Below are 12,907 nucleotides of genomic sequence, written 5' to 3'. Positions count from 1 at the left end.
GGAGTAACAAGTGTTGTGGTAGGACTGCAGAAACTAATAAATTAATAACTGAAAGTACTGATTCATGTACTATGCCAATAATCAGAACAGATGTTAGAACGAAACATGGAAGTTTTACCCAAAGGCCAGAAATAATCACAGAACGGTCGTCTAATATTAATATTCCTACAGTTTCAAATATTGTCAGTTTGTTGGCATTTCACCTTAAAAAATGAGTAGATTTTGCTTATCCTTACTTCTTGTAGGATGTTTTCAGTCTGGTTATACTTTCAAAATTTGCAATTGTCCCCCTAAATTCGTTGATGTGGAAGGAGAAAGCATACCATACAACATGTGTAGAGAAAAGATAGGTAAGTCGTTTGTATTGTAATCATTTATTTATTGGTCATATATTCTGCACTGTTTTGCCGACTGATTTTACTGATTTGGATTTTGGAAACGCCTCTACAGTCAGGACCGTTTTGGTATTGCCATTTGTGATATGGACTTTTTTTAACTAATTCATAAATTTTATAATTTCAGTAATTTTGTTATTGTCCTTCTTGTAATTGATGGTCGGGTATTCATTTCCTATGTATGAAATATTTATTGATTTCTAGTTAATAATCATTTTAAATGTTTTTATGTGTTTATAGTTTGGAAACATTTAAATATCAACAGATTAAATATTTTACTTTTTTAAGATGTTTTATAATATTGAGTCGACAGTCATGTCTCTTGAAAAAGTATTTATCTTATTATGTCTTTTCAAGAAATATTTATCTTAAATCAACAAAATGTATTTACAGTGCTTAAAATTGACGTTTCACGAGTTGAAAATGATCCCGGATCGGAAAGACCCAAAGGCGATATTATTTCGTATTCTATCAACCTGCAGCGTATTCTTAAGGTTAGAGAAGTATATTTAAAGGTGCATTATACTGTTACATTTAGGCGCACTGTTTCGCACATCAAGTTGACTCGGTCAAATTTTGTGAAACTTAATATTAAAAGTTGAAATTTGGTGGATATGTTGTTTAAATGTAGTTTAGCATTAATACATAGACAGATGTAATATATGTTGAAATAAACAGGTGTAATTTAAATGAAGAACGGTATCCGAAACCCTTGCTGTATTAGGTTCTCTCCTCAGCTAGCTGATTTTTATACTACCTTATTTTACACGAACTTTTGGAACATGAATTGAGAGAGAATGAATCGAAAAGGGTGTAGTAATATTTACCCTTTTTCCACCTACTCCATACATGCTTTCATCATGTGCTATTGTCTGAGGTTTTATAAAACATAGTGCCCCGTGCAGGTCCGGGTGTTAAAAGAATAGGCCTGCAGCAGCGCTAAGCTTGTCGTAAAAGGCGACTAAATAGTGCTCAGAAACCTAGCCGGGGGCTCGGCGCTCTGCCCACAGAGCAACTGGGATGTGTGCCCCAGGTGGTGGAATGGGGTACCCCTGGCGTGTTGCATGCTGGGGTTGTCAGGCTATAATACGGAAAACCTGACCGCAAACCATAGTGGTGCACCGTGTTGGGAAAGATGCCAAGTTCCTCGCACGTTAAAGAACCCTGCTGTGGTATTCGATAGGAGTAAGAACCTTTGCGCTCCGCCACAGGAGGCTAAATTGCCCGACCTTACCCACCCCCCACCCCCTTTTTCCAGTGGCAATCAAAATTTGTCGAACCTATGATCCTTGTGACCCATCCTATTTTCCTTCATTTCATGTTCATTTTATCATCCATTTCATGTTCATCGTCTGAATATAGCTGAACTATTGCTGCTCGGACGTTAAACCCCAACAAACAAAATCTTCTACAGAATTCACTTTCTCATTGAAAACGAACAGCGAATATAATAGAAATAATAGAATGAGTACGCTCGTGATTTTTCCCGGGGTAATAGCTAGCGTCGTCGTCCGGGTACATGGGTTAGCAGCACCCATTTAAACATGTGGCATCAACCAATCGAAATCCTATTTTACCAAGCCGGGGATAAGACGCTTTCTTGATTGAAAACCGCATATTTGATTGATTGATTGTTGAGGTTTAACACCCGAGCAGCAATATTTCAGCTGTAATGTTAAGCGAGGTGGTTTTATTATTTGATAGTGTAGACAAGTTTATTGTACATTGGAGTTGTCGGTCTTCTAACAGAAAAAGGGATAGCGTCATTTGATTATTATATACTACAAAATCATAACAGATTTTTTTATTTATTTAAAGTTCGGCAGCAAAGCAGCATTAGAAATGGTAAATAAATTAGACTTCACTAAACTATACGCAGAAAAAGATTACACTGAATGCGGACCTATAGTACTAAATCCGTTTGAAAGTTATATAGTATCAGGTAAGGTTTTATACATCATAGAAACTAGAGCATTTAGATCTGTTTTAGCCCAATATCATAAAACAATTACTTCCTTGTCAAATTGGAAATACATTGCTTGAATATGGATGGCAGGGTGTCTTTCGGTTTATTTACAATGTATACACAACATGATGTTATTTAAAGGTACTGATCTGGAATGTTTATATATCTAACACATGATGGGGGATAACTCATTATATTGCAGTAATAATTTGTGAAATGTTATCAAAATTATCATTTCTGTCTAATATCAAACCGTGCAGGTCCGGGTGTTAAAAGAATAGACCTGCAGCAGCGCTAAGCTTGTCGTATACGGCGACTAAATAGTGCTCAGAAACCTAAGCGGGGGCTAGGCGCTCTGCCCACAGAGCAACTGGGATGTGTGCCCCAGGTGGTGGAATGGGGTACCCCTGGCGTGTTGCATGCTGGGGTTGTCAGGCTATAATACGGAAAACCTGACCGCAAACCATAGTGGTGCACCGTGTTGGGAAAGATGCCACGTTCCTCGCACGTTAAAGAACCCTGCTGTGGTATTCGATAGGAGTAGGAACCTTTGCGCTCCGCCACAGGAGGCTAAATTGCCCAACCTTACCCATCCCTCCTTTTTCCAGTGGCAATCAAAATTTGTCGACCCTATTATCCCTGTGATCCCCCTTTTTTTTTCTTCATTTCATGTTCATTTTAGCCCCGTGCAGGTCCGGGTGTTAAAAGAATAGGCCTGCAGCAGCGCTAAGCTTGTCGTAAAAGGCGACTAAATAGTGCTCAGAAACCTAGCCGGCGGTTAAGCGCTCTGCCCACAGAGCAACTGGGATGTGTGTTCCAGGTGGTGGAATGGGGTACCCCTGGCGTGTTACATGCTGGGGTTGTCAGGCTATAATACGGAAAACCTGACCGCAAACCATAGTGGTGCACCGTGTTGGGAAAGATGCCACGTTCCTCGCACGTTAAAGAACCCTGCTGTGGTATTCTCCCGGAGTAGGAACCTTTGCGCTCCGCCACAGGAGGCTAAATTGCCCGACCTTACCCATCCCCCCTTTTCTAGTGGCAATCAAAATTTGTCGACCCTGTTTTCCTTGTGACCCATCCTTTTTTTATCATTTCATGTTCATTGTCTGAATATAGCTGAAATATTGCTGCTCGGACGTTAAACCCCAACAAACTGTCTAATATCATTAAAAGAAATTAACTTCACATTTTGAATAGATCCATGTAAGGGATAAATTATGTCCGTAACAAATATTGGACATTTCTTTCAGTGAATCGTTCTTGTAAGGAACCTGCCTGGTTTTTACAAGCAGTTGTTGTTAATAAGTAAATGCGAATCTGTTTGTTATTCTACAAGTAACTAAATAATCTGCAAACTACCTTCATTGATTACCGTTATCTGTGCATTTTAAATTAAACAAATATGGCCTAGAGCATTATATAAAGTATTTATATATTACAATTGGTATGTATACAACTGTTATTATCATGACCTTAAGCAATTAATCCGGTTAATGTGATGATGTTCGAAAGAATTTTAAAGGGCTTTTAGGTTGCCCAGCTTATCACTGTTGATTATATATATAAATGTCATTCGCAGTTTTCAATAATTGAAACATTGTTCACTTTCCAGTAACCGTTGTTGGTAACAGCTTGTACTTCGACAGATGTAGTATTGCCGTGCCTGCTGATTACGTTTCACCTGTACAGTTAGCTGTCATGCAAGGACGACTACCATGTCCTAATGTTTAGAAGGGAAATTAGTCAGTAACCACATGTAATACAGGCATTTATGCTTATATTGATTAACTTTATAAAATTGACATTCTGGAAAGAAAATTGAATAAAGAGTTTACAATTCCAGTAATGGTTTTGATTTTTATATTAAACCCAGCTTTCACTTAATTAATTAAAGCATATACTATTTGCGAACGATCTGATAAACTAGACCTATCAATTTTTTCCATCTAAGCACTGCATGTAGGATCTTACAAAATTCCATTCTATTTTCTTTTAAAATAACTTCTCTGATCATCCAATAATAGGTCATTTGCAAAGACAGTAGAATGGAATATTGTTAGATCCTACACGAGGCACGAGACCACAATTAATTTTCAAGTGCATTTCAATATACACATTTGAGCAGATTAAAAAATTCCACCGGCCCAACCTGAATAAAACTTCTCAGGCCTAAAGATAACTACAAACAGGATTTTATATATAAATCGTAGAAAATTTTACCATCGTTTTCTGAAATTAATACATATGACCCGAAGATGGGGTAAAAATGACAAATGAACTGAGTTAAAATCCTAAATGTTTACCTTCCACTGAACCAAATCAGAACTTGTAGTCAGAATTGTTCAATTAAAAACATCCCATGTAATTTTGACCTATTTTCTACCAATTAGATGCAGAACTTCAGCAAATAAGTTTCCTGTAAAAATATGAATAAATATGGAAGGTACCTACTACCAAAATTGGAACTATAACAACGAAATCCAAGGGGAACTAATTGTGGTCTCGTACCTGCAGTGACTGAATTGAATTGATAGGTCTAATTTGAATAAGGTTTTGTTTGTTTGTTGGGGTTTAACGTCCGAGCAGCAATGTTTCAGCTATATTCAGACGATGAACATGAAATGGATGATAAAATGAACATGAAATGAAAAAAAAGGATGGGACACAAGGACAATAAGGTCGACAAATTTTTATTGCCACTGGAAAAAAGGGGGGATGGGTAAGGTCGGGCAATTTAGCCTCCTGTGGCGGAGCGCAAAGGTTCCTACTCCTATCGAATACCACAGCAGGGTTCTTTAACGTGCGAGGAACGTGGCATCTTTCCCAACACGGTGCACAACTATGGTTTGCGGTCAGGTTTTCCGTATTATAGCCTGACAAACCCAGCATGTAACACGCCAGGGGTACCCCATTCCACCACCTGGGGCACACATCCCAGTTGCTCTGTGGGCAGAGCGCCTAGCCCCCGGCTAGGTTTCTGAGCACTATTTAGTCGCCTTATACGACAAGCTTAGCGCTGCTGCAGGCCTATTCTTTTAACACCCGGACCTGCACGGGGCTTGAATTAGGTAATGAGTAAGTTGCCATACCTAGTTTAAACAGTCAAACCATGCTTTATCGTATGCTCCTTTACGGTGAAAAAAAATAATACACCAACGAATTCTTTAACCGTGCGGATGTAAAAAAAAATAGGCCAGCAACAGCGCCAAGCTTGTCGTAAGAGGCGACTAATAGTGCTCAGAACACTGACCTTGGGTTTGGGTGCTCTACCCACAGAGCAACTGGGTCGTGTGCCCCAGGTGTTGGAATGGGGTACCCCCGGCATACCTCATGCCTTGGTCGTATGGCCATAATACGAAAAAAACCTGACCGTAAACCGTAGTGGTCAACCGTGTTTGGAAAGATGCCACGTTCTTCGCACGTTAAAAACTCTACTGAGGTATTCTCTCGGAGTAAGAACCTTTGCACTCCGCCACAGGAGGCCAAATTGCCCCGCCCCGTGCAGGCCCGGGTGTTAAAAGAATAGGCCTTGCAGCAGCGCTAAGCTTGTCGTAAAAGGCGACTAAATAGTCTCAGAACCCTACCCGGGGGCTAGGGCGCTTTGCCCACAGAGCAACTGGGATGTGCGCCCCAGGTGGTTCAGTGGCGATCAAAATTTGTCGAACCCGTTTTCCTTGTGTTCCATCCCTTTTTCATTTCATCAACATTTCATCATCATTTCTTGTTCATTTTATCATCAATTTCATGTTCATGGTCTTAATATAGCTGAAATATTGCTGATCGGACGTTAAACCCCAACAAACAAAACAAACAATCGTTTGTTTACTATTTCGAGCAGTGAATATATGAATTTATAACTGGTTTCTAAAACTTATCTAAAATTGATTTCATGCCAGTTTAGCATAACTTTCAGTAATTTAATATACTTAACATTACATTAATTTGCTTATTGTCATGTATTGGTAAGTTATTAAAAACAATTACAATGTCTTGGTATGCTTTAACCGGGATCATATCTACTAGATTGATTAAAAAGACTATGAAATGATTTTCGTGTTTTCCGCTCTAACATAAAATAGCGGTTGTTTTAAAACTGCATAGATTAATTCTAGTAGACAAAAAACCTGAATTATTGCCAAAAAAAAAAGATTTCTGGAATATTGTTATGTCAAAGCAATTAATTTGAATGAACGCCATTATCAAATATTTTCAATGTATCACATTTGGTGGCGCGATGATAAGTAATGATTGCTGATTTAATTCGATTAAATTAGAATACCACAATATCACTACTACACGGTAAGACTTAAATCACTTCCTTAAGTTTGTAAAAAAATGAATAAAGTTGCAAAACAGATTGCAGAGCTGTAGTATACGGTTTGGAAGTTTTTCTTGATCGTAGTGCTTATTGTCCTTTGACTATTGGCATTGCTGTCCGCCTCTTATTACGCATAGTGAATATACTTCATTACTAATCTGGCGTACCCTGTGTTGAAATGAATTGAAATTTAGTATTATGCTGAAGCATGATGTCTTGTTTTCATCTCGAGCAAAAAAACGCTGTTTTTATTGAAAGTCGTATGGATGACACTCAGGTCTTATGGAGACAAATGTGCAATTTCATACTTGTTATTATATGTACAAATTAAAATTTCCACGAATGAGATGTATCGTCACATATAGGTAAAAGCAATTTGTTAATACAGGAAAAAAGTACCTATCAACCAGATTTAGAAGTCATTTAACATCTTAATTAGCCATTAACATTGATTTAACGTATAAATAACATACTCGTATGTCATTTTAAAACATAATTTTTTTCACAAAAAAGCCCCGTGCGGTCCGGGTGTTAAAAGAATAGGCCTGCAGCAGCGCTAAGCTTGTCGTATAAGACGACTAAACAGTGCTCAGAAACCTAGCCGGGGGCTAGGCGCTCTGCCCACGGAGCAACTGGGATGTGTGCCCCAGGTGGTTGAATGGGGTAACCCTGACGTGTTACATGCTGGGGTTGTCAGGCTATAATACGGAAAACCTGGCCGCACACCATAGTGTTGCACCGTGTTGGGAAAGATGCCACGTTCCTCGCACGTTAAAGAACCCTACTGTGGTATTCTCCCGGAGTAGGAACCATAGGGCTCCGCCACAGGAGGCTAAATTGCCCGACCCTATCCACCTCTCCCTGTTTCCATTGGCAATCAAAATTTGTCAACCCCATTGTCCTTGTGTCCCATCCCTTTTTCATTTCATCATCATTTCATGTTCTTTTTGTCATCGGTTTCATGTTTATCGTCTGAATATAGCTGAAATATTGCTGCTCGGACGTTAAACCCCAACAACAAACAAACCAATCCTCTAATCACGCGTATATTCCACTATTGAATTATAATTCTGAACTGTTTACCACAACAATGATCTATTCAGTCATGGTCTGTTACACATAGATTGTCGGCACGTGCCGGAAATTTTAGCACAAAAGACTATAAATCTAACGATTCTGTTACTGTTTTCACACTAAATTTAGTGTATTTTATAATTACCATTCCAATGACAGTACTTTTACTTGAGAAAAATGTCATCTTATGGGTCTTAGTGCACTAAGACCGATCTTTGCGGTGTTTAGACGGACCGGTATAATAACAACAATCCAATTAAAAATAGTTGACCTCTAACCTCGCCAGTACTTGTTTATTTCTAAGCATTTACCCGGATAAAACAATCGTTCATTATATCGTATAGCTTGACATATTCAATTTGATTACAAATGTAATATTCTGAGACGCATAATAAACCATTTGATGTTTGGCTAGAAATAAAAACCCTGCTAGATTACAAATAGTCATCGCTCGTAGAAATGAAAAATAGCAATACTGAGTGCCAATTGGGAAAGCTGTCTTTATATATTTCATGCTGAGTCGGTGGATCCTTTTATTTACAAAAAGGGGGCAGTGGCTCCGATCAAGGAACTTATATCAAGAAAGAGGTTACAGGCGGCAGGCAGGGACTACGTACACTCCTTGTTCCAGGATAATATATTGCGCTAATTTTTTGCTAAACATTTAACAAAAGGGTAGCATAACCCCCGAAATCATCCTGATCTACCACCCACTGTATTGTGTATTTTTATTACTGTTACCGCCTCGTGACATCGGAAACCCGGAGATGGCAAATAAAGATGAAAATTAGCTTATAGACGATGGCATAGGAATTCCTATAATGCATTTCTCAGTAATGGTGTCCGTGATCTGGTGATGTTGCCTTTTGTAATGATAATTATATTTGGCTATATGGCTATGTGTTATAATGATAGAGCTGCAGGTGCTTCTGTGCCTTAAAAGTACATGGTGAGTGTTTCCTGCACCACACAGAATTATTGAAATTTTGTTGAGACTTTGGTGTTTATGTTCATGTGCGTGTCTATGGAAATAGGAGCCCAGAAACTGAATGTTTTTCCTTTTTCACGACACACAGGTGTCCATGCGATAATTTGTAGGACTTGAGCTATAAAGCTGAGCCCCGTGCAGGTCCGGGTGTCAAAAGAATAGGCCTGCAGCAGCGCTAAGCTTGTCGTATAAGACGACTAAATAGTGCTCAGAAACCTAGCCGGGGGCTAGGCGCTCTGCCCACAGAGCACCTGGGATGTGTGCCCCAGGTGGTGGAATGGGGTACTCCTGGCGTTTTACATGCTGGGGTTGTCAGGCTATAATACGGAAAACCTGACCGCAAATCATAGTGATGCACCGTGTTGGGAAAGATGTCACGTTGCTCGCACATGAAAGAACCCTGCTGTGGTATTCGATAGAAGTAGGAACCTTTGCGCTCCGCCACAGGAGGCTAAATTGCCCAACCCTACCCATCCCTCCCTTTTTCTTGTGGCACTCAAAATTTGTCGACCCTATTATCCTTGTGTCCTATCCCTCTTTTCATTTCATCATCATCATTACATGCTCATTTTATCATCCATTTCATGTTCATCGTCTGAATTTGGCTGAAATATTGCTGCTCGGACGTTAAACCACAACAATCAATCAATCATGCTCAATTCAGAAATGTAGCTTGTTGATAGGAACAAGTATGTAAGGACATGCTTTATTTCAATGATTGTGGCTTATGTTTGAATGATTTGACAGACAGTTTCGACCTGGAAATCTTTAAATTGAATTTCGACTTGAAAATTTAGAGAAAAGGGGAAAGCCAACTAGTAGTTCGTAGCTCATTTATTCAGTATGTTGAATGTTTTGTGTTAATTCATCTAGGTGTTCCATGTAAATCATCATCGAACCTGAATATTTCGTGAACTGACGCACTGCATGCCACGATGCATCTCGACATTGTTGTGTGTTTATTAAATGATTTTCGTAATCAGAATTTCGAATTCAAAAATAAGCCAAAGAGTTCAATATTTTTAACCATTTACAATAATAACCGGAGCTTAGATACGTTTGAATTAGATCCATGTTCTTTTCTTATATCCCCGATTTTACCTCATATATTTGCAATTTGACGATAATTTGATATGTGAAAATTCAAACAATCGATATCAATTGATTCAGTACATGAGTACTTTGTTTAATAAGAGCAAACAGTTGACTGCTTTTTAACACTTCAGCGGACCTTATTTAACGTTATGTGAAGATTTGGAATAATTATGGAAATTTGTAAAAAGATTTTAATGTAACTGTATGCTTGCAATTGGATATATTAATGCACTTAAAAGGGGGTTCCGTTTTGTGTCTATATATGAGTGAAAAACCAGGGTAATTTTCCCAAAGTTTACCATTAAAATAATTTTATGTGTCTGCCATTTTAAAATATCACAAAAAACGTTGCAAGATATGATGAAAAGTTCCAGACATTCTTGTGTTCGATTAAACCGTGTTCGAAGATTCCTCAGAAGTATCTCTAGTGTGAAATGAAACAATCGATCACTCTGATTTAAAGTTGAAGTTTACGATAAGGTACTAGAGGAAAAATTTAAATAAGGTCAGAGTTTCATTTTTGTGAAGAAATAGAGTATTAATTGATAAAGACAGTTGCGACTCGAACGTCTTCTCTAAACTTTTCCGGTGCTCTGCACGAACCTTTTAGGTAAAGAGTAATCAAGTGAACCAAGATTCTAGCGGAAATCAAATGAATGTAATCCAGAGACAAAGACATGGAAAACAGACAAACACGAACAAAGAACATAAATTAACTAAAATAATACATACAAAGTACTAACAAAAGTAAATGAGCAACTCGGACAACACTAAAACCTGGGAAAATAGACCATGTGCACTGGTACGATAAGCGTCCTCTGCTTTTCTAGAAACATTTAAAGTTTAATATAAGTCATATGATAATGACACATGATTATAAGATAATTATTATTTTCTTTTCTCTTCAGGTATATAAATATAACAAAATAAATGATATCAAAAGTTGTTTCTTATTTTTTTTACGATACACCTTTTTTGTGACAGGCTATATAATAGCTAAGTTTATAACACTATAATAGGGTATGTTAGTCTCGTCACGTGACTCCGCGTTTTCATGAGAATGGCTCCTCGTCTACCATTCAAATGCATTGAAATTCGTCATTAACATAGCACTGAGTTCAACATAAAAAGCAAAATATCTTTCTGTGTAAAAATACTGTTAAAATGACAAATATCTAGCTATACAGGTTAAAAATTTTAAGAAAGGCATAAAAATAGAAGATTTTGCATTGTGAAGCAGTGCTTCTATTTCCCGGAAGTAAACAATAAAATGCAGGTCGGTCTTTGGATTTCAATGCGTTCTACATCGAAAATTCCGGAAGGGAAACTGAAACTAGAACGAGACTTACAAACCCTATACCATGAACGAGCTGACTGGAGAATATACTTAATTATCACAGGTACACACAGAATGAAACTAGGAAAACATAATGAAAAGGCATACATGTTTAATTATATTGGATTGACAAGCAGATCGAGATACATAAACGCTAAATTATTCAAATATACCGTAAGAGTATTGCATGCAAGTATATAGGTCAGTCTTAACATTGGGTAGAGGCAATTTATCATATCTCAAGATAACAGATGAAATTGTTCAAATGCATTTGTTAGGACAAAAACAACTCTTCATGTGTTCATATCCTTTTATCTCATAAATCGTGAAATAATGTTTTACTGATTTAGTGTAAATTTAAGACGTAGGTGATTTTCCTGTACTTTTCTGTAGTAAAACATAACCGTTGATATCTTCAGTAACCAACTTTCATTAGCACTCTTATTGCATTGTCGAATACAATTTATAAAAGGCCTACGGAAGGAGTCCCAATCAGAAGAGATTTGGGATTAAGATATGAACGAATCGTTAATCATTAAAGTGTGTTTTTGTCTGAAAAAATGCATATGTCTCTCCCAGTCCCGCAAACTGGACCCACTTGCAGTATCCACCACGTCCACAGAACAGCTTCATAAAATTCTGCTGAGAGGCTGCACAGAAGTTGCGCAGACCGGTTTAGTAGTTTCAGAAAATTTGAACTGACAATTAATATGAAGATTTTTGACAAATTTCTAAGTTCAAATGGCACGCAAATTTTTAAATTCAAAGGGCATAATTCCTACAAAAATTAGGGAATCAAAATTTCCTGGTAATATGCACAACTACATATGAGGTTCTTGCTACATACCACATTTCGTAAAATTCGGTTCAGTAGTTTCAGAGGAGTTGCACTGACAAGGTTATTTATGAGGATTTTTGCTATATTTCTGATTTGAAAGGGGCATAACTCCTATACAAAAATTGGGGTATCAAAATTTCCCAGTATTTGTTTTTATTGAGGTTTTCAAACTTCCAAAAGTGTCAAAGAAATCTTAAACATTCAACGGTAAGATTTCGAGGTATCCAACGATGCTATGTCTATACATGTAAAGTATGAAAAATAAGTTAACACAACATGCATTTGTTTTAGTTTTCACTTTGTATTTACAAGGGGAAAAACGGATATGGTGAAACGTAACAAACGCACCAGCATATAAGCTAAATATATAATAGTAAATACTTTCAGATATCACCGACCCGTGCAGGCCCGGATGTCAAAAGAATAGGCCTGCAGCAGCGTTAAGCTTGTCGTAAAAGACGACTAAATAGTGCTCAGAAACCTAGCCGGGGGCTAGGGCGCTCTCCCCACAGAGCAAATGGGTTGTGTGCCCCAGGGGTACCCCTGGTATGTTACATGTTGGGGTTGTCAGGTTAAAATACGGAAAATCTGACCGCAAACCATATTGTTGCACCGTGTTGGGAAAGATGCTACGTTCCTCGCACGTTAAAAAAAACCCTACTGTGGTATTCTCCCGGAGTAGGAACCATAGGGCCCAGCCGCAGGAGGCTAAATTGCCGGACCCTACCCACCTCACCCTATTTCCAGTGGCAATCAAAATTTGTCGACCCCATTGTCCTTGTGTCCCATCCCATTTATCATTTCATCATCATTTCATGTTCATTTTATCATTAATTTCATGTTCATCGTCTGAATATAGCAGAAATATTGCTGCTCGGACGTTAAACCCCACCA

At 38.1% G+C, this 12,907-nt stretch overlaps 1 protein-coding gene across 1 annotated transcript; it reads left to right on the top strand.

Moving 5' to 3' along the window:
* Nucleotides 1–204: 204 nt before the first annotated feature.
* Nucleotides 205–4,095, top strand: LOC148603036 (uncharacterized). The gene is made up of 4 exons (XM_088553670.1): nt 205–350; nt 789–889; nt 2,214–2,337; nt 3,977–4,095. The coding sequence occupies exons 1-4, from the start codon at nt 212–214 to the stop codon at nt 4,093–4,095; spliced, it is 483 nt and encodes a 160-aa protein (XP_088409796.1). The 5' UTR covers nt 205–211.
* The last annotated feature ends 8,812 nt before the right edge of the window (nt 4,096–12,907 follow it).

Source organism: Perna viridis, chromosome 11 (genome assembly GCF_037379345.1).
Source record: "Perna viridis isolate PV_CMFRI_1.1 ecotype Kerala chromosome 11, ASM3737934v1, whole genome shotgun sequence".
Lineage (NCBI taxonomy): Eukaryota > Metazoa > Mollusca > Bivalvia > Mytilida > Mytilidae > Perna > Perna viridis.
The sequence above is the reverse complement of the archived record's forward strand: the minus strand, read 5'-3'. Positions and strand labels throughout refer to the sequence as shown.

What these genes read in the sequence shown, in the direction of transcription:
- LOC148603036 (XM_088553670.1), top strand. Translation starts at nt 212, where the DNA reads ATGAGTAGATTTTGCTTATCCTTACTTCTTGTAGGATGTTTTCAGTCT. An exon ending in CATGTGTAGAGAAAAGATAG is followed by an intron (nt 351 to 788) that starts GTAAGTCGTTTG and finishes ATGTATTTACAG; the next exon opens with TGCTTAAAATTGACGTTTCA. An exon ending in ACCTGCAGCGTATTCTTAAG is followed by an intron (nt 890 to 2,213) that starts GTTAGAGAAGTA and finishes ATTTATTTAAAG; the next exon opens with TTCGGCAGCAAAGCAGCATT.